Source organism: Daktulosphaira vitifoliae, unplaced genomic scaffold (genome assembly GCF_025091365.1).
Source record: "Daktulosphaira vitifoliae isolate Bord-2020 unplaced genomic scaffold, ASM2509136v1 Scaffold_4, whole genome shotgun sequence".
NCBI lineage: Eukaryota > Metazoa > Arthropoda > Insecta > Hemiptera > Phylloxeridae > Daktulosphaira > Daktulosphaira vitifoliae.
The window spans coordinates 26368950-26396017 of NW_026099575.1; the positions used below are offsets into that span (position 1 = coordinate 26368950).

The window sequence follows — 27068 nt, forward strand, 5'->3', positions numbered from 1 at the left end:
TAGCAAAAAAAATTATTTTGAATGTAGAATTAAATGATAAAATATAATCCTATAAAATTTAATGTAAATTATATACATCATAATATATAAATCTACAACTAATGACCAAAATTGCCAAACCTAATTAATAATAATAAACAGTATTTTTTAATTAACTTACCATTATACTAAAAGCTAATGTCGAAATAATAACCAAATAAGGTCCATTATTATGCTTTAAATCTTGTTGAATTGAATCGTCTGAAGTATAATCAGGAACATCAGGAAGTGACAACAATAAATACTTCGCCTATAATTATTATTCAAAATTATACAAATGTCAATAATTTATTTCATTTATTTTCTTTCTTCCATTCTAATTTTAATGCATTACAACGGTCATCCAGATATAGAAATTAAGATGAAAAAAACTCTATTTTACTCAGAACTGAAAAGGTTTAATGATTGTGAAAGAACATTTTTTAACTTTTTCTTCAAATACTTACTTTAATAGTATTATAAATTTTACTCTCAAATTCTGTTCTCAGTTTTAATGAATCCATTGTAAATATACCAATGAAAGATTTTTTTCATCACATTATAAAAATAAGAAACAATTATATATAAGTGTTTTATTTTGTAAGAATAAAGAAATTGAAAAAAGTGTTATTTGTTGTTGATTAATTACATTAAAACTAAAAAATACTAAGGTAATTAGTTAGCTATTGTTGATTCAGGTGGTTAAAAGTATCAGCTGATATCGTATGATTTTTGATTCATGTTAAATTGTTTGCTATTATTATTTACCTTAAACTATATTCAAATATTAAATACCTTTATTAAAAAAAATTATCTTTTATTTATTTATTTATATTGTTATTATTTTTATTACCCAAAATTATATTATATTTTGAAATTATTATTTTTATACTTTAATTTATGCATAGGATTTTTTATGGGTCGTGTTGGGGAAAAAAATTGGGGGCCATAGGTGGAATTTGAATAAAATGTTTGAGTGGTCTAACTTAATTTCTCCTCTCCCTATAAATGAATGTAATTTTTTATTATTCTTATAATTACGACGCAGTTTTAGCGAGCTAAATATGATTTTGTATAAAGATTTGAAAAATGTTTATTTAAAATTAATAAGAGGTAGAACACTATATATAGTGTTCATTTTAATGGGAACATGTATGTTCCTTATAAAAACAGTTATATGTAGTGTAATATATTTTATCAATCTTAGTAAACATTTTTCTACGTTCTATACTTTAATTTTTTTTGTAGAATAAAACTAAAAAATTGGTACAGTTAATTAAAATAAGGCGCAATTCGATTCCATTCAATTAATATCTTTATTTTAAGCTTTGAAAAACAAATAAAGACTATGTATCCTAACATAATTCCAGTTCTTAATTAAATTATTAATGTATTATTAATTATTACTACTGATAAAACACAAAAATTGTCCTACAAAATTATTTTCCTGTACACGTAATGTCTTTTATTTTTATATAATTCTTATCTTTAAAATATGTAATATTTATTCGTAAATTTGGCTGCATAGACTAACGCCGTTATTTATGGAATAAAAACTTATTTATTTTCGTTATTATCTTTACGGTTGCCTACACTGGAGAATGTGGTAAGACTTCTACACGACGGCGAACCCGTCGAGTGTAGTGTGTGTGTGTGTGTATGTGTTGTGTGCACTGAACACACAGTTGTTTATTTTTGTTCCGTTCCTCGGTGGAGACCACAGCAAGTCTTGCCGCCGCCGTGATTTAAGTTAGTTGGGTTCGGGTTTAATGCGGTGCGGTTTACCGTTGGTAGTGCAGTTCGTCTGTCCGCGATAAAAATTATCTGTGTGTATATTCATACTTTTGTAATCGTCGTTTGTTTGATATTTTCCTAATTGTTATTTATGTGTTGTTGACTCTGTTTCAAAAATCATTTCAATTTGGTAGATGACCACATAGACTAATTTAGCCGTTAAACATCGTAGAAGCAAACGTTTGACAATAGTACTCGACTGCCATGGCTCCATAAATTCTAAAACGGATCTAAAAGCCTTGTAATCTTTGTGTTCCTCATGGGTTACACAGGCATAAGTGGTGGAGGAGGCAGTGGTGGCGGGGGCACAACAGGCCAAGGCAGACCTGAGTATGATGCTCTGGTAGGCCGACAAGAAGCTGAGATTCGTATGCTGGAAGTGATGCGCCGGTGCGTTACCAGCAAATTAAAATGCGACCGCGAATACGCTGCCTCCTTGAGCGCCGTTTGCGCGCAGGGTCTGAAGTGCGAAAATGCGGCCGGTAGTTTAGTGGCTAGTGCTTGGAAACGGTTACTTGAAGAGCTGGACTGCGCTAGTCGAGCCATTCGCGGGGTCTGTGACCGTATTGAAAAAAATACTCTCGATAAAATCACAAGTATATGCGCTGAGAAACGGAAAGCCAAGAAAACTTATCAAGACGAATATAATAGGATATCTCTGCAATACAGTAATGTGAGTTTATTATATTTTCATTAATCTACTGTTGAACCATTATTGTTATTGCTGTTTAATTTATTAAAGTAAGATTATTGAAAATTTAAGTATAACTTCAGTTTAAGTTATTAGTTCGAACGGCGCACCGAGCAAATATCTATAATTTGGTTTTCTTAATGTTATTCGAAATGAATTGAATAAATGATAAAATGAATTTGGTGAATAGATAAACAAGAGATGAAATTATCTTATACATGCTATTGCTGTTGAAATATTTCCAAGGTTTTAGTACGAATTTCAATAAGGCGTTTGTAGATAAGCATTGGCTCTCTGATTTGCTCATCAAAAGTACTGTTATGTATTTTATATATATAAAAAAAAATGTGCGACACGTTTACTACTAGTAGTTATTTACATGATTTAATTTTCTTATTGTGTGGTATCTTGAACGTTACAATGTAATTGTAGTGTCTCTGTAGCAGGTATTGGATAGTATTTTCCAGAGGTTTTATTCTAAAATAAAATCGTCAGACCCCTAGCTGAGAACTGTTCGATGCCGGTTGGTGGCCATAAACTCTTGTTAGTTTATTTTCTGTATAGGTAACAGAAAGAGCGTTTTTGACTATTCCAATTGGGATTTTTTCCCATGGATTTTTTCAAGCTTGCTGTCGGCGCGTATGTGTGAGATAAGAGTGTCGGTCTGTATTGTGCCCAAGGCATTGGCGGTGGGTCTACCGCAGCCCTATAACCGACGCGTGATACCTATTTAAACCTCTTAAGTCGGTCACTAGAGCCTGTCGGCTTACTGATTAGAAATCGTACATCAGTTTATAGATCGTAACTTATTACGCCGTTAACAAGACATTTATCTATTATTATATAATTGGTAAAATAATTTGAGTTACTGGCGGCCCTGGTGATGATATATATCCCTCATACACTCTGGACCGTCATCGCGGAGGGGGCGGTCGAATCAGTAGAGGTCTTGGCCCTAAGGCGAGAGCGGATCAGACTAGACAACACTCGCTTGATAAACGGATGTACGAATCCGGGGTCATTAGACTGCGAATACACACGACGAGTGAGAATTATCCCATGTATAGACTAATCGGCACAAGATGATTAATGTAAGACTAGCTTTTGCAAATCGCAAAGATAAATGAGATTAAAACAGAAGCAACCCCCCACCGTTGTATCATTTGGTGAAATTTGGCTACGTATTTATTGTGCTTATGATCGAGATTGATGTGTACGACACTAATACAAATATTAATGATATTTTGAAATTACATTACTTACTTAATATCGGTTGTATTTTACAATGTTGATTATTTAGCATTAAAAACTATACGTGCAAAATAATTTATAATATATTACCATAGCTATTTTAAATATTTGCTTCTGGATGATAATCACTAAAAAAATATATATTTTATATATTGCTATTCAAATCATCGGTTAAATATTGTAACTTTGACCTTTGGGCTACGAAATTTCTTTTTCGTTGAATAATTTTCTTAACTTGAAACCTCTGACCCACTTTTTTAATTTTTAATAATTAAAAAAGTGGCTTTTCCAGGAGTGTAATTCCAAATCAATCTATTAACATTTCCAAACTAAAAGTCATTTTTACGGAACTGTTGAAAATCATCCTGAAGTTCTATTTTCGTATATGCTGGATAAAAAAAAATGGTTTGTGGCTTCAATTAGGCTTTTAGGCGTAACTATGAGGGATTAGCATTTTGTTCTAGAATTCATCCCCTGTATTTAAAAAATTATACATTTTTGGATAAGTGAAAAATAAGTGTAGCCCTTTTAAAACCTTGTTCTGTTGGCGTCTATGATTTTTGGAAACCCGTGAAAAAATTGCAGAAGACCATTTAAATTTTTTTTATTGATATATTATTTATACCGGTCACGTGAATTTTAATAGTAAATGCTTAAATCGATTTAGAAGGGAGGGCTATGATAATTTTTCCGAATACTCATTTTGTTAAATTTGCTTCCTGTGTTGATTTTGTGTCACCAAGTCAAATAACTTACACTATGGTATCTTAATAAGAATACACGAACCTTTCTTTGTGGTTTTATCTCAGTTGCATAAGTTCTTTAGCCAATTTAAGTCGGTTATGAACTGGTTTGACGCGATCGCAACGGTACAGTCTATAGTTACAATTGACGGACTTTCCTCGTTCTATAATAGTTAAAACTATTACAAAATTGGCTGCTGTTAAAAACAACAAAAATTACATTTTAAACATATTGTAAACTTTTTTGGGGAAACTGCAAAGATTTCTCACCAGACATCCGTATCCTGTCCCCACCGAATGTCATTGCATAATTTTACATATGCAAGTTATATTACAACTTGACCGGTTTTCCATTTCGCCCGAGTCGACCTTGATCGCATACATAATCATAAACCGCGGATAAGTTCAACATACTGTAACACGATTCCGCAATCGTTTAGATTCAATTTTTTTAATAATTTTTTTTTTTTACAAATGGGTTAATGTACTTTAATGTCGGCGCACGCTTACTAAAGCGATCCATAAATGTTATTAGTTAACACGTTTCAAGTCGCGGTCGATGAATTCGAAAGTAAAATTATCATTATTGTTTGACTTACACTTTTTCGTTTCTTTTTTTGGAGCAAAGCCCACTAGTGTAATATAATTTCACACTGCATCATATTAAAACGTCCAACAATATGGTCGTCGAATAATAGATTTTTTACCATAATAAATTTATGAGCATTTCGTAAATACGATCTCATATGCCCTGCCGATAACGTTACATTTTGTCTGCTTCTCGACTACCGCCTCGGACGACTTCTGTTGCAGTCGGCCGTTGACCTCCGTCGCCGCTGTCGTCGGTATTGCTAGTGAACTTGATTGGCCGACGACGGTGACGGTGGCGACCATAAAGTAGAAGAGCAGCAGCCGCCAAGAAGACTGCTGCTACCGCCGTCGTTGCATCAGGTGGGGCACTGCGTGTACAATAACTATACATTATATTATTCGTTTTGTCATCGCGCGTTCAAGCCGTGCGACTAAATAATATGCATAATAATAAATCATACAAGACACTTGTAGGCAGCACACGTGCACCAAAATCAAAAGATAAACTTATCCACACAATTTTTTTGTCGAAAACACATGACCGATAGCATTTTTCCGTTGCACTTCACCTGTCCACGCGTTTGCACTTGATCTACTTTTAAACGGTCTGTCTGTCCGCATTTTGGTAAACACTGTTCAATTCGGTGTTTAACCAACATGCTCCTGATCTTCATCCACAATTAACATGAAAACGACGTTTTATAACTAACAATAATTTATGTGCAGTTTACATTCGTGTATGTTGTGTTAACTGGTAGACTGAACAAGTAGTTGTATGCATTTAATTCGAATCGGTTAATTTATGTTTTTTATTCGTCTTGAAATTAATATACACACGTAATATATTTTATTTATATTGGAGGTTTTTGACCCTCTGGTTGACCTTCGGAATTACATATTGTTTATGAAAAACCCGTAGACGACTCGTGAGTTGTAAGCCACTAGCACAGATATTACATTTATAATTTCGATGACCCTGTACAATCTTTCCATTAACTGGACACATTTTAGTTTTCAGTCGCATTTTCTTAGAACTAAAATTTTGTTCTTATTAAATTTAGCTACCTACCTTAACCTTAAGTCAACAGGTAAACGTTTTGGGTATTACCAATACTCTTAGACGTATACGTCACAACCAGAGAATAATTGCGGGCGAGGGTAGGTATAAACTATTTTTTGAATACTTTTGCTCACCAAAAATGCTTTAATCTACATTGATATTTTGGAAAATTCGAATAAGTAACAAAAAAGGTTATCACGGCTAAAAAATTCCTTCCTAAGATAATTAACCCGTTTTACATTTTTTTGGACTTGGTACTTAGAACATTTTTCTGGCATTAACTGTTTTTTTTATTTTTGGTTTATGCACAAAATTAATTTCAAGCTCTCAATTGTATTAATGTGACATTTTAAATTAGATAGAGTAATTAAATAACCTTCGATTTTTACGGGTGAAAATCATAGTTGTTCTCGACGTACTCAAACTGTATTGATTTATATTCAGAACACTCACATATATCAATCGTTTATGGTTTGTAAATATCAATTGTTGTACAGCTTAGGTAGTATAAAAATCATAGTGGGAATGCATTGAGAATAGTAATCGGATATGATGTTAAACTGTCGAAAGTATTGCAGGTATAACATTGACGTCCCAAGACAAAACGATGTTAAAATATTTTAGGTACTCATTTAGAGCTCCTTTAAGGATTTTCTTATGCCACTTGAATGGTTACCTAGAGGTTGTTTAGAAATTGTTAATGGAATTTTTGACAAACAAATAGAACACACAAACCATTTTTTTAACATTACTAATTGATATGTCGTTAATTTTATTTAAGTGTGTGATTGAGAAATATTCTATCTATGCCAATCAATTAAGTAAGTCGTATTTTAACTCAACGATTGTGTGAAAACTGGTTATTCGTACGAACATTGAAACAAACATAAGAAATGAATACAAATTAATAATATTAGTATGAATTTCATGTAGAAAAAAAATAACAGCGTGATGATATATTTGTTTTATCGACTACTTTTACGAATTACTACTCAGAATACACTCACCGTGTAATTAATTTTACTTGTCTCGGGGCTTGTTTTTGCAAGTATGCGTCACGACCCTGTTGCCAAAAATGGATGAACTATTATTACATTTGAAGCAAACTGATATATGTTTAGATATATATCTGGGCCTATGCCTTAGTATTGTTCATTTTTTCTTAAGTCCAACAGAAACGTGTTTTTGTCGAAGAAACCTTTTGCATGAAGATGACTAACACTACGCAGGATCATCTTTAGTTGCCTGCAGTGTTATTTCTGTTTCATTATAGTCAATAATAGTATTGATTTATTGCAAATAATTAAACAATAGTAACCTTAAGTTTATGCAGTGATCAAAACTATTTTGTTCTTTGGTTTTAAAGATAATTTCTCGTTTACAAAATTACTTTTTTAATTGATCAATTAAAGTAATAATGAAGATGTTTTCATGACGGGAAGCAGATTTTTATATTGAATGGCATTTTAAATAACTATAACATTCAACTTCCAATGAAAAGTCTCGTCAGATAACGACAGATGTTTTAAATATTTGTGGCATTTTTTTCCAATCTATTTAATAGTTATCAATGATGAACAATTATAAGTTCTTCTACTAACTAAAAGTACCAGTTAATTTCAGAACTCCTTATCAACAACCAGATATTATAGAAGTGCTGTACTGTCAGAATCGTTCAATTGGTGCAATATAATTTATCTCTATTAAAATTCATTTTTTATTAAAAATTTCTATTTAAAAAGTAGGTTCTATCTTAAGGCAAATGTTAAAATTTAGATTCAAAATATATTGAATGTCAAGAGAAAAATGATCAAATGGATTATCGCAAATTACTGTACATCAATGTAAACTGACACGCATCAACTTCTTTCGTTTGTCCGGTGTGCAAGTCATAATATAACACCGTGTGCTCAGAAGTGTGTACTGATAAGTACCAGCTTAGACCAATTACACAGTTTATTCAGGAAAGATAAAATAACAGCTTCGCATACATAATAATAATAAAATAGTTGTCCATCGTACAAGTCAAGGGGAGGTTACCGTCGTGGCGTTAACACGCTTCGAGTTAATAGTTATGCCCCCGGCCTAATACATGTACACAGTGTAAACCGAAAATGTTCGGTTTAGTATATAATATACTGATAATTGTTCGAATTGTTTGGTCAATTGTCGGCTAGTTATCGTGCCTTCTATTACTGGTAATATAGTGTACAAGAATTTTTTGTACACACCAAATTGATTAAGTAACTTTCCTTCATCCGCACTAAACATGCTGCCGACACCTTCTCATATCATTTGCATTCCATGCATGGCTGGTTGTTACTTTTTTTTTGTTACAAAGATATTCTTTTCAGTCTCCTCTCTCCTTGATCTGTCAAATCAAGATTTAGTATATACATAAATATATATACTCGTGCTCGTGTCGTTTAACAAATTTACTAATTTCTCCCTCATTATTTCATAGTCGCCTTGCTCTCATATTTAAAGTATTGAGTATTTAGAATTAACAGTTTCTAGATGACCACGTGCTTTTGATTTCATCTGCAGTTTTTGATTATTCTAAAGAATCATTTTTAAATGGGTTATAAATGATTATCAAAACTGTTCCAATCAGAACCAAGTATAATTAATTAGCAAATCGATGATCACAAGTAAGCATGTTCTTAATCGTACATTCCTATTATATAAACATATCGTTATCATAATAATTGTATTATGTAGGTGTACTTTATTGTAACCTTGATAAGGGTCATTGCTTATTTATATTAAATGTATAAGTGACTGATTGTCTTATATATTATAAAATATCGTTCACGTGATGGTTTTATGTGTTAAGATATTTTTTATAGTATTTTGTTTGAAAATCATTCCACTAACCTCACCGTATAAATGTCAAACTGTTATACTATTAAATGACAACTTCACAATTATTTTACAGTCACACGTCATCAGTAAACATATTGTTTGAATAAACTGGCAACATAATTTTTTTCGTTTGCTATTATTTTTCGTTATAAAATAACAATGAGCTTACCATTTTATTACCAAGACTAACCAGTTCCAATTGTCGGGCTATTAATGTAAGTTGCCTCGCCATAATTATAACTCAGTTTATTTTATCCGACAGAAACAAATAAAAATTCTTAATGGGAAAAATAAATTCGGGCAAACGACAAACGTTCAAAGTATAACTGTGTTGCGCACCTTTAAGTTCTTGATACACTCTCAGTTCACCCACTTATCGTTAAATACAAAGAATATTTAGTCTTCAATATTAGTTTACCTCGGAGCGGAGTAATAGGATCGGAGAAATCACTAGTTTTGTACGCGTTAGTTTGAATCTATCCGTTATATGATAGAATCAGATAATAATCATGAATATTATTCGTTAGTTTATCTTATTACACACACTCGCTAAATGTTATTTAATTATCCGTTAGATAGGCGTATATTTAGTGGAATCTAATGGAGAATTAACAACATCGTTAAACATTTAATATAAATAATTACTAACTATTCAAGAGGTTGAACTCGGATTATAATTTTTCATTATTGTTGATTTGGTTATTATATGGATTCTGTAAAAAAAAATATACAAGTGTATATCTACCGCCACCGCACACGTTGACCTCTTCAATTGCGTTTGTAATAATTAAAAGTTATCATTTGGTGAAAAAATAGAGAATAATAATTTAGGTTACTCTACTCTACCCTCGACAGCATCACACTCGTGCAGTTTTCTTTTGTGTAATAAAACAAAACATTACTATGCGTTTGCCAAAATAACCACAACTGGTTTACGATGAATAAAAAACAGAAAATTCTATTTTTAGAGTAAAATCTTGAATAAATTCTAACTTGAACAGAGTACAGTGTGTAATTAAAATGATTGACAGCGTCACTTTTGCAGACTGAAAACGTCAAACTCCCTTATAAATTTAATGATCTTACAATTTCTTATATTCTATTTCCGGTAATTATTTTTAAAGCCTTACTTAGGACATTTTCGCTTTCTTCGGTTTATCAATATCTGCGATTTTCGCACATTATCTACCAAAGCTATTCGTATTAGCGGTTTTTAAGGTACACTTAATCTTAATGATTACGAATCTAATATTCCTAATTATTAACATCATGATGAACAGATATCAATATATTTTTACACCAACCACAGAAGATCGATAGAAGTGTATGTTCAAATTTTTTTTTACGTTTCTGTGATGATATAAATCAACATTTTTGACCTAAGATATAAGTGAATCATAATACAAACTGCTCCCCGTCGACACTCCAGTGCAATATATTTATGTAGAGGCACGTACGCGAAGCCAACCCGTTTTCTAGGAACCATAAAACACAGGTGGTCCGTTGAGTACTTAATTGAAGGATTTGCCAAGTATCGTCTATAATCAAACAATATATAAACAGAATTGTTTGTCCAATATAATCTCTATCTTTAATTGTATCTTTAGTAACATCAAAGCATTTTGAAAAATAATCATATATTTTATTTTGTTTCACGTGAAATATTATTTGCAATGCATTTCGAGTGTTTATCAGTATTATTTTACAACAATAAAATTTACCAAAGACTTTTCTTTTAAACGTAATGTTTTGTCGCGCACAAAATGGAACCAAATTAAACAAATCGGTAAAATGTTACTCTTCTTTCTTATTCTTTTTAAATATCAATCCATTAATGTCTGATTTTTGCTCTGTCAACGTTTTTTATTCGCTAGTATTGATTAATTTTTCTTTGAAATTAAAAAAATATATGTATATTTTTATTTTAGGTAAAGGTTAACATTAAAAAACCCGATCGTCTTGTCCATCTAATATTGTGTAACAGTCAGTCGTTATAAACAATTTAAATAATTTATATCGCGTTTTAGCCGACTATTAAAATAGGTACTAATCTCTAAAAAAAACTGCGTAAATACCTGTTTAGCTACGTAACATGTTTTACCGTGAATTTTAATACTGACAAAATTTCGATAATTGTTGATATAATTATTTTTGTGACGATTTGATTGTCGATAAGAGATTAAAGTAGCAATAATTATATGTAGCTGTGTGTCTTGATAATTTAGATCCAGGAAATTGAAATCATGAAATGTGTCAAATCTGACGTAATAATATCTGTTTTGACACCTAAAATTGACTGATAATTTAGTGAGTTATGAATAACTACTTATTCAGATAAATCGTTCGCTTCGTGTTTGTTTGTTTAAGCCTAAAAAAGTTACAGTGTCAAATTATTTAAATTATATGGAAGATGTGTTTATAGATAAGTACTATAAGCGCGAGTTCAACAAAATATTTTATATGCAATTTGTTTCTCCTAAAATTTTCTTTTATATAATCATATATTATTTCCATAAAATTTTGGAGGAGTTAAACCCGTCCAAGTATTCCTCGATTTGCGACTATTATAAGTACTGTTATAGCTTACTTATTTTCATTTGCATATAGACGTTATTTATTGACCTAAATGAGTTGTTGTCAAACATAAATCTAAACAATCATATAAATTTATTTTAGTTATCGTTATGTTGGTAATTGTAAAGCATTATAGTTAACAACAAAAAAGAGTTAATTATAATTATATACAATGATGTATGATTTTTTAATTCGAATTTTTAACATTGTTTTGATTATTAATTCAATTTTTTTACTTACTTTTATTTAAAGTATTTAAATGTAGTTTAGTAACACTCACAACATTTAACCTGGTCTGATAACAATTATCCAAGTTTATGAGCGACACCATTTGGTCACAACAAATAACTTTGTTTAGCCTAATTTTTTTTTATGTTCTTTTAATAATTTCTTATTATTTAACATTTAAAATTAGTGTGTTTATTTTACTGATCAAGTAAATGGTGATGTGGTTACATACAATTTTTATTTATGTTTCGTATAGTCACGTTGAATTTAAAATAGCATCAAATGCAGTTTTAGAGACAAATACTCAGCAATATTTTTGGCACCATTTCTACATGTCTGACGACAAAGATAAAAATTTTGGATCATTGATTTTTTAACTATTAGATACTATCTATAAAGTTTTTGAAGATTATGAACATTTTTTTTTTCATTTACCCGTCTTTATTTGAACTTCAAGCTCTGTTAAGCTTAACTTTGCGATTTATAACTAATAAAAAGAATTAAAATGTTCAGAATGAAAATAAATAATATTGACTATTTAGAATTTATACACTAGTACCTAAGTCATAAACCACTAGAAAAATAAAATACTAATTTATTAAATTCGTGATTACTAACGGTATTCTTAACGGTATTTAAAAACAATTATTATGAAAAACAAAAATATTGCTTTTACTATTTCAAATTACTCTTATGCATATAAGCTCGTATTAACATTTTACCACTAATAATATAACGTGTTTTAAGTGTATGGTGAAATTGATAATTTTTCAATGAATTAATGTGAACACTGGACAACTTCTTTACTAATGGCCTCTTTTACGACACGATTAAAATAACTTCTTATAGGCTTTTCCGCTATATTTTTAAGCCTCCTGCAATAGATTTTTTCTTATATTATACAATACACAGTAGATACAATAATAATTTTAGTGAAATCCAGTTTTAACAAAACCAGATGTCTTGTATTTTTTAATCGTTATCCGTACTATAACTATTTAAAAATAATTTAAACTGATAAATGAACGTATTATGATTTATTGACAATATAATTTTTGCATATTGTCGCTTTGCGTAAAAAATCATAATTAAAAATTTTTATATCCGTAGATTCAGAAAAAAATACTTTATTGAATGATAGGTATTTCATTTTTTGTACAAGGAGGTTTTTCACGTCAAACGAATGTAAACAAGTGATTGATACATCATTAACTACTAGATTTCTCATAAAATAATAATTTTAAGGGTTTTTGTTTCTGTATTTAGTGCTAAGTAGTTCTCAATTATAAATGGTTAAATATTTTTTAGTAAATCCCTTTATTAGGGTACCAACTTTACTTTTTCTGTTAACACACGTTTGCAGGTTATAAAATGTTTATCATGACGAATCCCCTACTATCGCGCACTATCCAGGTAAAAAAATGTTCAAACTCCCCAAATACTATTTCAAAGGTTGTTATACATAGTCAAATTTTTAGTTAGATCATTTTTCTAATATCTAATCTATTAAAATATGTATGTTGCCATTAAAAAAAAAAATAAGTTGGCACTCTTTTAATGGATAGGAAATGATTAATCTGTAAAATATTTTATCACTTATAAATCAAGAATTACATAGTGCTAAACATAGCAAATAAAAAAATTCCTCATAATTGTCATCTAAGGGGATATCTAGTGATCAATGATAAAACAATCGACTTGTGATTATAAATAATTGAATAGGTAAAAGTGAAATTTTGGCTTCATACATAATTTTTTAAAATAATTTACTTTTTAATAATAATTATATTTTGTACGGTACAGTGTAATTAAATTGATAGAAATAATTGTTCTTCATTACAATTTGTATGCTACGTTAACACTTAATTACATTTTTTCATTGTCATTGAATATAAAATTTCATGGCATCTTATTATAATTACACTTACTTTGACTTTTTTAACTGATATGTATTAACTAAAATAAAAGCATAACGATTAAAAAATATAAATAAAACAACTATAGAATTAATAAATCTACTTTTGAGAATGTCTCATTTAGTTTTTATTATTTTTAAATCTATAGCATTTATTACAATGATGCTTTGTTTGAAATTGTTTATGATATTAATGAGACTAAGAATGGTAAAAATTTCATAATTTCTTTGAAATTTCTTATAGATTAATTAGATTCAACCATGACCATAGAAAGAAAATACTATCAAACAATTAGCTAATTGAAGGACTTAACTGAATTTTAAATAAAAAAATTGTCCATTTTTTCTTTCGTTAAGCCTGTTATTTGTGAATCAATGCATTTTACATTATATATATTGATGATATTTTTATTTAATTTTACTAATTAAAAATAATTTTAAAAAGTTGACTGTAGAATATAAACGGTTCTGTTCATAAATGACAATATTTTTAAGTATTTGTCCTAATAATTAGTATGATATTAGTTTCAACGTGAAGAGAATTAAAAAATTCCTCAGAATAAATATTATTTAGTTATTTATAAAATTAATATTACTGAGAATATCTAAAAGATATTATAAATGCACAAATCAATCTTACATATTGTCATAAATTAATCAAACACTAGACATATAAATATTGATAAATTTTTTTTTACCATTATTTATTTATTTTGTTGTCGTAGTTCCATTCAACATAAAAACAACCCACAAATTCAGAGAGTATTTAGCATTGTAAGTACAAAATAAACGACAAAAATATTATTTATTTAAATTAAACTGTCAGAAAATACTATCGATTATATTAAAATATTATAATTCAATAAAAACTATCATCGGGTTAGCAATAAATATGACGAAAAGGTGGAAAATTTTTTATTTCTTATCTACAATATTTTTTGAAAAAACAATTTATAGCAAAATAGTAACAAATACCTAACTATTGAAATAGTTTAAATATAAATTACATATTATGCAAGTTTAAACTGTGTAATTTAAACAAGTTTGACAAAACAATCCTAACAAATATTAGCTTTGATCCATAGCTGTGAAGGTATTTTTGTTAAAAATATCTGTTGTAATTGTTTTTAATTTTATTACCTTAATAAATTATTTGCGTTTAAAATTGTCTGTTCAATATTGTCGAGTAAATTTCAATGTTTTGTAATTTTTTGCACAATTTATACTAGTTACATTTGAAAGTTTTTCTTCTGACGGTAATGTTTCCAATTGTTCGTGAAAGACCTTGAGTTGGTTGTGTAATGCAAATTTATTTTACAAATATACAATATATTTTACTAGTCTAGTATAGTTCCAGTTGTATGTTGTCGATATTTATAATTTATTAGAATTTAATATACCCTCCTTAAAGCTTAAGAAATATACCGGTAATTCCCAAGTGTTTTTTTTGTTCATTACAAATTAAAAGTTCAATTACATGAAGTTTTAATAAAATGGAATACTAGTATGTATTCATTTAAGTTTTATGAATGAAAAATTAACATATTTTCACTATTCAGGAAAAACCTACCATATTCAAGGTATTAAACACCCATGTCGTGACCTTAAAATAATTGATTTTTTTATTTTAATATCAAAATTATTATTAATTTATTAATAATATTTAAGATGTTTTCACAGAGCAAAAAAGTAATTAAGTCGTAATTTTCATTATGAACCTTAAACTAGTACATTAGAAATGTTGAATACTTACTTCTTAAGATATACTTAAGGATCAACCTTTAGATCACCAGACAGATTTATTATGATTGTTGTTCGTTCATACTCGTAATTCATATGTTATTTTCGTTGTAGTGGGATGTCCAATACTTTTTATTGTATAATAATACTACTAATTTAATAGTAAAATAACTACTATAACTGTGTAAAACTAAAAATACTATTTTTAAATCAATATAATATATTGATTTAAAAGCATTATACTAAATATTATCTAGTATAAGTTATATTTTAATTTATGTTAATGAGTTGTGCTTACGAGAACACATTCTTTGGAATTTTAATTACTGAAAAATTACTTTATTTTTATTTTATTATCTATCCTATTTTAGAATTTATTTGAATTCCCTTTGATAATTATATCTAAAAAAAAATAATTTTGAATTTATTGATTAGAAAATTGTCCTGATTAACCATTTATTGGGTAAACTATTATAGACATTCAATTAATACATTATCTTATAATTATTTGCGAATAAACAGATCTTCTGAACTTAAATATTTATAATTTCAAGAGTTACAAAAATTAACAACTCTATATATTTAATTTTTTTTTGCTGCTTATCATAGTACTAAATTAAAAATCCAAATAATTTGTTTATTTATCACCGGACGTTAATTTTATTTGTTATCTAATTTTAAAAAATTGTTTCATTACATTCATATTTATTGTGTACAAGTATTTAATCAGCGCCTTTGTCTTGTTTTAATATGTTATTATTAAATTAATTGATCTAATAATGCTTCAATTATACAATTTTTTTTTTTCAATATCAATTTTTAAAGAACAAATAAATAATAGTTTTCATTATTTTATAGAATTATATTTTGTTTACTCATGCGTATCATTATGCTAATAAGTAATTTTTTTTAACAATCTAAAATATTGATACTTAAAATAGCGAGTAAACACTTTTTGCGCAAATATAAACACTCAAAAAACAAGTAAAATGTTTAACATTTTAATGGATCTCCTTGCACGTGACTAGTTTTGCATTAGTTTTGCCTACATTAATTTGAAAACTTCTTTTTATCTATGATGCTTATTGTCGACGATTTTCATGGTGGAAAATGCGTCATAATATCTCAACCGTAAATGCAACAAGAAACAGTATAATATCGGATACATAAAAGAAAAATATTGATAATAGTAAATAAGTAGGTCCTCTCTTCGTCTGTTCTATAACGACGGTGATGTCGGGTAGAAGTTTTTGCCGTTCTACACGTAGTGTCGTTCTCTTGTCCTCTGCGTCTCTTCTTCTTTTTCTCTGGAACAATGAGACCGACCGCGGCAAACGACTTTGTGCGCCACCACCGTGTTCAAGGCCAATACATACGCACTCACATACATAATTTATACTATCCTCAGTACGGTGTATGTGTTTTTTCTTTTCTTTTCATCGTATTATATACATTACAAGTTACTTGTTCTCGAAGAGTGGAGATACGGCGCACAGGTTCGTGTACCGGGAGGTCCGCTTTGTGTGTACATGTTATTCATATACTTTATAATATAGTAGTATCTGTATAATATTATGTACGTATATTTTTATTGAATACGAATAAAAGCCAGATAAACTCAATGGTTTGAACTTATTTCACAACACGGAGGGGATAAAAAAATGTTTTGACAAAAAGGAACAACTCGATATGAAGTTAGTGTCATTTGATTTCAGTTTATTTATTTTAATAATAAAATAATAACTTGGTAGAAACTTGGGATAATCAACTTCATTTTTGTCGATTCATTAAAATTATGATAATCCAACGACGGTTATGAGATGACGACGACAGGTCATCTCAAAAAGAATGATCCTTCATACATAGATTTTTTTTAGTGAACTAATAAAAAAATAACGACGATATAATTAGAAAGATATACTTAGAGTTGAAAAGTTGAGAGTATTCATAATGATATTGACTACATCTACAGTATATCCGATAGATCAAGTTTTACCAGTTGTCCAGTGTGTACGAAAAAAAAAATTTCAAATAAAAAAGTGAGTCTGAATTATGTTATCAAGCTATTTTTGAGTCTTGAAAATTTATAAAGACCACTTGGATACAATTTATACGTTTTAATTATTGGATGAAAAAATAATCGCTAATCCTTGATCTATCGGTTGGTGGTAGTTGTTTATGGAAATCGAATCAGAAGGTAGAGGACATAAGTCCAACCTGGGTGATCGGATCGAGGTACACCAGTAAATCTAAAAAGTGTAACTCCGGAAATACCATTCGCACTGCGTGTTCACTTCAGTATGGCTTTTCGATAGTGGGAAGGTTACGTTATTTTTCTGTTGTTTTCGACCTGTCTTTTGTTGTCCATCGGCTAACACAGTACATATTAGTTTATTCCTATTGTACATGTTTTTATTTTATACACAGTAGAAGTTATTATTCCGTCGCCAATCGTTGCCAGTTTGCCAACAATGTGTATTATTGCTCTCGAAATAAGTATAGATAGTCGCAACCGTTGCTAGCTATAGTGCTCTTTGCCCCAAAATAAACGTCTTCGCAGTTGAATCTTTCTTGGTGTCATATTATGACAATTTTCAGACATAATCGTGTAGTATACTTCCTATTGTATCGAAAATATTTAACCTTATAGTCTCGTTCATAATGTTTAATTATTACTACTCAATAATGAAAAAAATTTCAATTTTAACGTATTATATTTTTTCGAAGATTAATTTTTGTTTACGTAAACTTTATAATGAAAAAATTTCTTGGTAAAATCAATAAATTTATTATCAATATATGTCTTATAATATTTTCGTTTAATAAATAGCTTGTTTTTTTTTTACAAATTAAAACGTTTTTGTAATAATTAAATAATATTTTTTTAACTGAAAAAAATAATTATTGATTTACTCGACAATCATATTAATACCAAAATTTATATTATAAATTAGGCTAATACGTCTTTGTTACCACTCATAATTTACTATAATTAAATATAACAATGTTAGTTGTATAAAAAGTAATAATTATATTAATGATTTATAATCTTAGGATTTACTGTAATATTGTTAATTGAACCGGATTGCAGTAAACCTAAACAAGTTCTAAATTGTTGAGTTAATGGATAAGTATAAATCAATATTAGTCTGTCCATGGGGTTTTATGTAATTATATATTCAAAAAATCAAACAAACGGAAAATACATTTTTACAGTATGTTATTGGGAAAGGTAATGGTAACAATAGACCTACTTATTCTTTTTTTTTAGTGACCAATAAAAATAAATTTGTTATTTATTTAAAGATGACGTATTTTATAATTACCTACTTAACATAATATACTATGTTTAAAATAAATTAAGTTTTAATCGCATCATTTGAACTTGACGTAACTTCTGTAGGTCATTTAACACTATGTAGGATGGGATGATTTATGTGGGAGTTGTAATATAGAATTTAAATACTATTAAATTAGATATAACACATACATAATACTTAATAATAATTGTTGACACTATTGGTATGCAGGAAACGTTATTTTAAAATCTTTGTATTATTTGACAATGTTGGGTCGTCCATTTTGAAATGTTTTTAGTGAATGCAAATATTTTTACTTAAGGCCATTTTTAACCGATCGTATTAATTGTTAGTAATTTACATAACTATGAGTTGGTATTCAACTATAGTTCTGCCTCGCAAGGTAAGTGTTGGGTTTTTCTAAAGTTGTACTTACATAATATTTTTACATGGGTAAACCATAAACGTCATGAGAATAATAGAAATGTGTATTATGTATAAATATGTTTCTATTATTGCTGTGTTAATATAACAACTATAATTTTTATTAAATAAGTATAAAAAAAAAATAAACATTTATTAATATTTTATTATACGTGAACTGCTTAATAAAACAATTATATAACATTTTATCGTAAATTCAAGAGCGTAAAATTCTCCTCATATTCCTTTTAAGCAACATCAATATGCTTAGAATTTTATCTAAATATAAATCTGCATATATGATAAGAACAAAGGCACGTACCTAAACTTTTTATATTGTTATTGAAATATAAGAGAAATGATTAAGGTTTAAACTAAAAATTTTAGAATGTATAAGTGGAGCCTACTAAAAATGGTATCAAGAGATATAACAGTACTTCGAACATAATTGTTTGTCATTATATTTCGATTTCAAGTTTTATTGAATAAACCTAATCTATAATTAATACTTAAAAGAAATAAACGACATATAATTTCTATTCTTTTAAAGTAAATTCAATGTGTTGAAACTAAACTACGTTTAATATTTATGTGATAGATAGTATCAGAAATTCTATTGTGATGCAATTTTATTTTCTGGTTTAACCCAGAAGTTAATAACATTGTAATATAATGATTTAGCAAATAATTAAAAAATTACATTATTGATTAAAATCTTTTATGAATGTAACAAGTCTTAAGTACGTTTTGATTTATTACTTTTCGTTTTAGCTTATTGATGAGTTATCGAGGAAGAAAGCTGATTATACTAAGCACTTGGAAATATATCGTTCAATGAGGTCTAGATTTGAAGAACACTACATTAAAAGTAAATATAATGATTTATAAAAACTTTTTAATCTGTTTTTAACTGCAAATAATTCATAATCTATAATTTTTGTTCGAAATTATTATTTATTCACACTTTTATACTTTAAAAATTTCTCTTTTTAACTTATTTAAATTAAAACGATTTTTTTATATATGTTAATTTAATGTACTAACTTTTAGGTGGCCGAGGAGGAAGAAAATTAGACGACGTTAGAGAAAAATATCAAAGAGCTTGTCGGCGATTGCACTTGGTCCACAATGAGTACGTTTTGTTAATCGCTGAAGCTCAAGAATCAGAAAAAGACTTTCAAACTGTAATGATGCCTGCTTTTATGCAACACCACAGACAAGATTTGGAAAATATTGTAGCGGACTGGTATGTATACTTGTAATGGTGAAATAAAATTAATGAAGTGCTTTAACGAAAATAGTATTTTGATAGTGGAGTAGTTGCGACTGTCCCGACCGCAAAGTAAACATGTCGTTTACTTGTTATAATTTAATTTTTTTATTAAAATATAATCGAATATTTGAATTAAGAATCAAACCCGGCTAAAAAAATGCTCGATAAAATTATCGACATTTTTATGTTTCAATACCATTAAGTCAAACAATCAAACATGCTATTTTTTTCAATTAGTGTAATCATAAAATGTTAATTGAGCATTTGTAAGTGTGAGAAAAGTTTATTTGAACATTAAAATTCTACACATACTGGCTAACGCACATTTGTTAAAAATATGACATGTTTACGTATCAAAATAACTATTAAGAATCAATTTCACATATCGCTTTAATTGTTCTTACCTGTGCTGTTAGTACCTTAAGGCAATGCTAGTAGTGTTATAATATACTTTATTTACTGTGATACAATTTTTAACTATTTGTCTGTGGTTTAAAAATAAGATACTAAAATTATACATTAGAATCGAAATTAATTTTGCATATTTTTTTTAACTTGGTGAGAAATGACTCATACAACTATTGGGGCTAAAAATGTATGGTTATGGTTGATAAAATTTGGTTTGAAACATTATTTGACAAAACATATTATTGCTTGTGACTAAAATGACATATATCAGTTCTGTGGCTGTTAAATTTATCCGAAAGATACTCAATATAGTATAAAACACTGGTATATGTATACATGGCGATTAATGTTTACTGTTCTTATATAGGATTGTTATTTAAAGCTTTCATTATTTTATTAGGAAAAACGCCTTGTCTGAATTAGCCGCACAGTGGAATCCTGCATCAGAAGAGTTCATTCAGATCGGTGTAAGAATGGAATCATGCACTGATATAGTACAACCTTGTGAAGAATACAACGATTACACTAGAAAGTGAGTTTAATAATCCAATGGGCTATTTTGTCAAATACTTATTCGTCATGCAACTATATTTTAGGACTGAACGCAATGATATCGAAATTATATTTGACGATGCACTCGTGCAGGATGACACGTCTGGATACCTGCAGGCAAATCAGCTAGCTGTTGACAATTTGACCATGGACTGGGTACGGAACAAAATGACTGAACTCGAAACTCGACTAAAAGAATGTCAAGAAGCTATTGAAACTAATATAACCAATAACTCAGATAAAAATTCGTAAGTTTAACAGATACTACCTATTAAATAATATTTTTTATGTTATGGTCATTTTTACATATTAGATTTTTCAAACAAAATAATGTATAAAATTTTTATTTTATTTTCGTCAATTCGCGCTTGAACGTACCTAAAGAAAATTCAGACTTTATTTTTCTATAATTTTTCGATTCTAATATCATATATTTTTCATAATTTTTAAAGAAAAAAACTAAAAATTGTATTTGCGTTTTTTAATAAAAGGACATTTTTAAGTTTGTACTAAAGTGTCATAATACTATTATAAAATGCCAGCGTGGGTTATTGAAATTTTGCCAGTTATATAATTTCTCCGTTCTTGAAACTTGTATTTATACATAATGTATTATTTTACTCGACTGTTGGATCAGTTCTATACTACGTTTTAGTGTCGAGCTTTGAAAATGTTGATCATCCAAAATAATAATTATTTTTCCTGAATTACAGTGACTTATCATTGATTGAACTTAAAAGTGAAGAACATAGACTTCAAAAACAAGTGGATGTTATAAAGAAAGCACTTTTTGAAATTGGCTGTGAAGAATTACCATCCGGTTGTGATCTACCGTCGTTAGACATAAACGATTTAGATATAATCGTAAGTAGATGCCAATTTTTAAGCTAACAAATCGTTTTAGTAACTTAAATATATTTTATATATATATATATATAGGTCGAAGGGTCATTGAAGAGGCCATCGTTGGGAAGCGTTAGTCAAACAGCATCAATGATGACTATTGCCACTACACTGGCTACGTCCAGCTTAGTAGATATTCTTCGCAAGCCTTTTCGTCGCAAATCTGTACCGAATTCCGGTAATGGAAGTCCATCTTCAGAGAACAATAACTTGGTCAACAATAACACTGCAGTGACGAACACCACAGCTAGTTCAGGAGTAGGTTCAAATAACAGTGAAAACTGCAATCACTACCAGTCCGACAGCATGGATGGCAATGATGGTGTCATTGTCGACATGCGGCCGATCGTTACGCCTTTGCCGTACCAAACGTTTGCTGACAATAATGCTAACAACTTTTTGCCTTGTATGGTAAGCTTTTGTACTAACATATACTTACAAAATATTATCTGTATTATTCTAATTATTTCTATCCATAAATCAAAACTTTCAAATTGACCATTTTTTTATATATTTTTAGAAGTCATTTATTACACATTTCAATGGTTTTTAGGTATTTAACCATAAATTTTACTTAGTTTATATTATTAATGTATACATTCTGAATACACATTAGGGTAAAAATAACTAACATGTCGTTGTTTATACTAAATAAAACTATGCGAGTTCATATTAACAATATTTTGACTATACTAAAATGCTGTCCACGTGTGATAAAAATAACTTTGTTTATTACAACTATCTTGATACCTATTGACTCTGTTTTACTAAATGACATAAACACATTTAAGTGATTTTCATTAGTGTTTATTTAACTCGCGTTTATCTTTATTTTTCGTGTGTTTTAAAATGTGTTGTATTTTTATTTTTTGTTTGTACTACGCATCTTAACGCATCAAGAATAAATAGTACTCTACTTTGCGATATAATCATCAACATTTATTTCTATTATAGATTGGTTCCTCGATGAAATCATTAATAGAAGAAGAATGGTTTCACGGAGTGTTACCTAGAGAAGAAGTTGTGCGGCTGTTGAGAAAAGAAGGTGATTTTTTGGTAAGGGAAACGACTAGAAACGACGAGAATCAGACGGTATTATCCGTTTGTTGGGGAGGCCATAAACATTTCATTGTTCAGACTACTTCTGAAGTACGTGTACATTCATGAAACGTCAGTACATAAATTAACCAATGTAAAAAATGATATTTTTTTGAACAGGGTGAGTTTCGTTTTGAAGGACCATCGTTTCCCACTATACAAGAGCTCATCACGTATCAATACCAGAGCGGCTTGCCAGTGACAAGTCGATCGGGGGCCATACTCCGACAGCCAATTCCCAGAGAACGTTGGGAGCTAAACAATGATGATGTTATGCTTCTAGAAAAAATAGGCCGAGTAAATGCCAACTTATTAGCCATATCTATTAACCTCGTTCAATTAAAAATATATTATAATTTGTGTAGGGTAATTTTGGTGACGTTTACAAAGCAAGGCTACGATCAACGAATCAAGAAGTTGCAGTGAAAACTTGCCGAGTTACCGTGCCTGATGAGCACAAAAAAAAATTCCTACAGGAAGGCCGTATTTTAAAACAATACGATCATCCTAACGTTGTCAAGTTAATCGGAATCTGTGTACAGAAACAACCGATTATGATAGTCATGGAACTAGTCACAGGTAAAAGAAGACAAGCAACGTTTTTATTATTCTACTAAAATTCTATTTTTTATTCAAATTGCATTTAAATTATTTTTTGTTTACAACAATTATACTAATTTAAAAACGTTTAATAAATGATGATCCATTTGCCATAACCAACTCGTTTACTTACAAAAAAATAATAAGTTTGAAAATATTTTCACTCTTAATATTTACACTCTTCTCTCTTTGGTATGAAAATTTTAATTTTAATTTTCTATTTTATAAGCTCATTAAATATCTATGTTAATATTTAAAAGTTAACAGTCTTATAAAGTATAAGGGCTAAACTGAAAAAATATTTAATACTTGATAAATCAATACGTAACTAAAATAAACCAAATTTATATTTTATAATTAAAGAGTAGGTTATGATCACTCTGTAAATTTATAATTATTTTATTATGAAACTTGTATTCATATATATATGTTTTCTTTCCAGGTGGGTCATTGTTGACATATTTGAGAAATAACTCTAAGACTTTAACTGTATTTCAATTGGTCTCAATGTGCCGCGATGCAGCCGCTGGTATGATGTACTTGGAAAGCAAAAACTGTATACACCGTGATCTCGCAGCTCGCAATTGTTTAGTCGGTCAGTATAACATTATTTTTAATCATTTCAAAAAATTCTATTATAATCTAATTATGTATAATTTTCAAAATTAAATTTAACCAATGAAGGTGACAATAATATAGTGAAAATTTCGGATTTTGGTATGTCCAGAGAAGAAGAGGAATATATTGTTTCTGATGGAATGAAGCAAATACCAATCAAGTGGACGGCGCCCGAAGCTCTAAATTTTGGTGAAAATAAGAAATATTTAAACTCTAAGTACAATTTGTTAACTCATTTTATTATATTTTTAGGTAAATACACAACACTGTGTGATGTTTGGAGTTATGGCGTTCTTTGCTGGGAGATATTTGCTAAAGGTGGCACACCATATAGTGGTCTCAGCAACTCAAAAGCTCGGGAAAAAATAGATACAGGTAAGCATTATTAATTTAACTTGCCAAGTTAAAATAAGAATTTTCAATATGGAATTGATAATAAGTGGATCAAAAAAGTAAAAATTCATACTATAAGAACAATATACAGCGAGTCGAGTAAATATTTGGAAATTGTCTTGAAAAGTAATTTACTTCTCAAATTTACCATCGTCTTATACAGAGTCTGTTCCAAAAGTATCCGAACTCCCTCCAAACTTTTGAGTGGAGCGGCCTCCAGCGGGAAAAATGGAGTCAGGATGGTAGTGGGTACTTCCAAACCGACTGATTCGGCTACGAGCAGCAATTCGGTGTGTATCGTTCGCATTGAAGCTCTGTGAAGAAGTCGTGTCTAGACTCCGATAGGCGTTTAAGTCCCATTTCTTGCGCTATTAACTTGAGACTCAAATGCCTCTCGAAACGGTGTACGTCTTGCGGTGGATGGCGACCTTCCTTGAAGTCCCTGTGCCACGTCTAAACTTGCGTCCGAGATATCATTTCACCACCGTAGACTTCCTTCATGTTCGCTCCATTTGTAGCATCATTGAAATCTCGACGCGATTTCTTCACAGAGCTTCAATGCGCGAACCATACCGACGAAACTGCTGCTTGCAGCCTACTGAGTGTGGTCTGAGTTTATAGATAGAAATGCCCACTATCACCCTGCCCCTACTCCGCCCACCGGAGGCCGCTCCGTTCAAAGGCGTGAAGCGAGTTCGGATACTTTTGGAATGGACCTTGTAGACTTTTAAGTATGATTAATACAATTAGGAAAATGTTAAAACGACCGATTAAACTATAATTAAACGACAATGACAATTTTAGAAACAAATTACTTTTCTAGACAATGTTCGAATATTTACTTAGCTCACTATACGAGGACTTTATAAGAAATCACTTAATTTATTTATTTTTTTATTTAACTTAAAAAATTTTCGAATTTATCAATTTTTATAAAATACATTTGTATGTGTTTTTATAGGATATAGGATGCCTGCTCCTGAAGGAACTCCCGAAGAGGTTTACCGTTTAATGTTACAATGTTGGCAGTACCAACCTGAGAACCGACCCCATTTTGATCGTATTCATGCGACAATGGAATCGATGGTTAAAACTTTGAGGTAGGTTTTCTACAACTGATTATTTTATTAAAAATAAACTGTGTTCGTCCAATTAGCTTTTGCTTTATTAACACAAAAAATATGTGTATGTGTGTGTTTGCAGCCCTATTCCGCCTAAAATGCGCATTGTGGACGGTGCAAAAACCAACGATATTTCCAACGTTGCTCTATTTATGCTACGCATATGATGATCAATGTTTTCGGATTTTTTGTTGTTAGGCCAACCTATAGGTGGACTGCATCGTCATGTCTTCGAAAATGGTGATAACATTATCCAGAGAGCTGAGTAATTAAAATACACAACAATATAGTGATTGCTATGGTACCAGTGAATTATACTTTGTGATTTTTTTTTTAATTTACTAAATTTATATTTATATTAATACATAAATATTATATATTACATCTGTAATAAAATGTAAATTTTTAGTTGTTATTGTTAAACGATATACCGGAAAAACACTATGTTATTATAGTTTTGTTTAGCCGTAATAAATTATAATTTTATTGCATAGATATTTAAATTAATTTGCACATCTTGTTTGTATACCAATATTGAAAATAGTAATATAGTTTTAAACTGTTTGTTACCTAAAATGTTTATTGTTACTAAAATGCTCAACGATTTTTGGACTCATTTGAAAACAAAAAAATCTCAATATATTTAGGTGCTATTTTTATTTATAATATGTTTAGATAAAGTTAATGTTGCTAGATACGATCGTAGCCACAAAAATGTTTGAGAATTACTTTATTTCTCAAGTTGAATTTAAAGACTAATATTAATTATTAAAAATTGATTTTATTCTAGAGACATGACTGATATTGATAACAGTTTAGTTGTTTACTCACAATTAAGTTTTATGAAAATATGTTGGGATTCTCATTAAACGCAATCTTAATTCTTAGGTATAGTCTTATTTTGTGAATG

The 27068-nt window shown here is 29.3% G+C and overlaps 1 protein-coding gene across 3 annotated transcripts; it reads left to right on the forward strand.

Moving 5' to 3' along the window:
- Positions 1-1701: 1701 nt before the first annotated feature.
- On the forward strand, positions 1702-27068 carry LOC126904422 (tyrosine-protein kinase Fer). Of its 3 annotated transcripts, none has more exons than XM_050683454.1 (15): positions 1702-2485; positions 19964-20060; positions 20243-20438; positions 21274-21405; positions 21470-21673; positions 22139-22289; positions 22365-22739; positions 23283-23477; positions 23547-23723; positions 23792-24005; positions 24469-24621; positions 24711-24833; positions 24897-25019; positions 25999-26137; positions 26357-27068. In XM_050683454.1, the coding sequence occupies exons 1-15, from the start codon at positions 2072-2074 to the stop codon at positions 26400-26402; spliced, it is 2739 nt and encodes a 912-aa protein (XP_050539411.1). In that variant the 5' UTR covers positions 1702-2071; the 3' UTR covers positions 26403-27068. The 3 variants fall into 3 exon arrangements, with proteins under 3 accessions (XP_050539411.1, XP_050539410.1, XP_050539412.1); XM_050683453.1 differs by having other exon boundaries at positions 1703-2485; positions 26241-27068; XM_050683455.1 differs by having other exon boundaries at positions 1703-2485; positions 22365-22586; positions 26241-27068.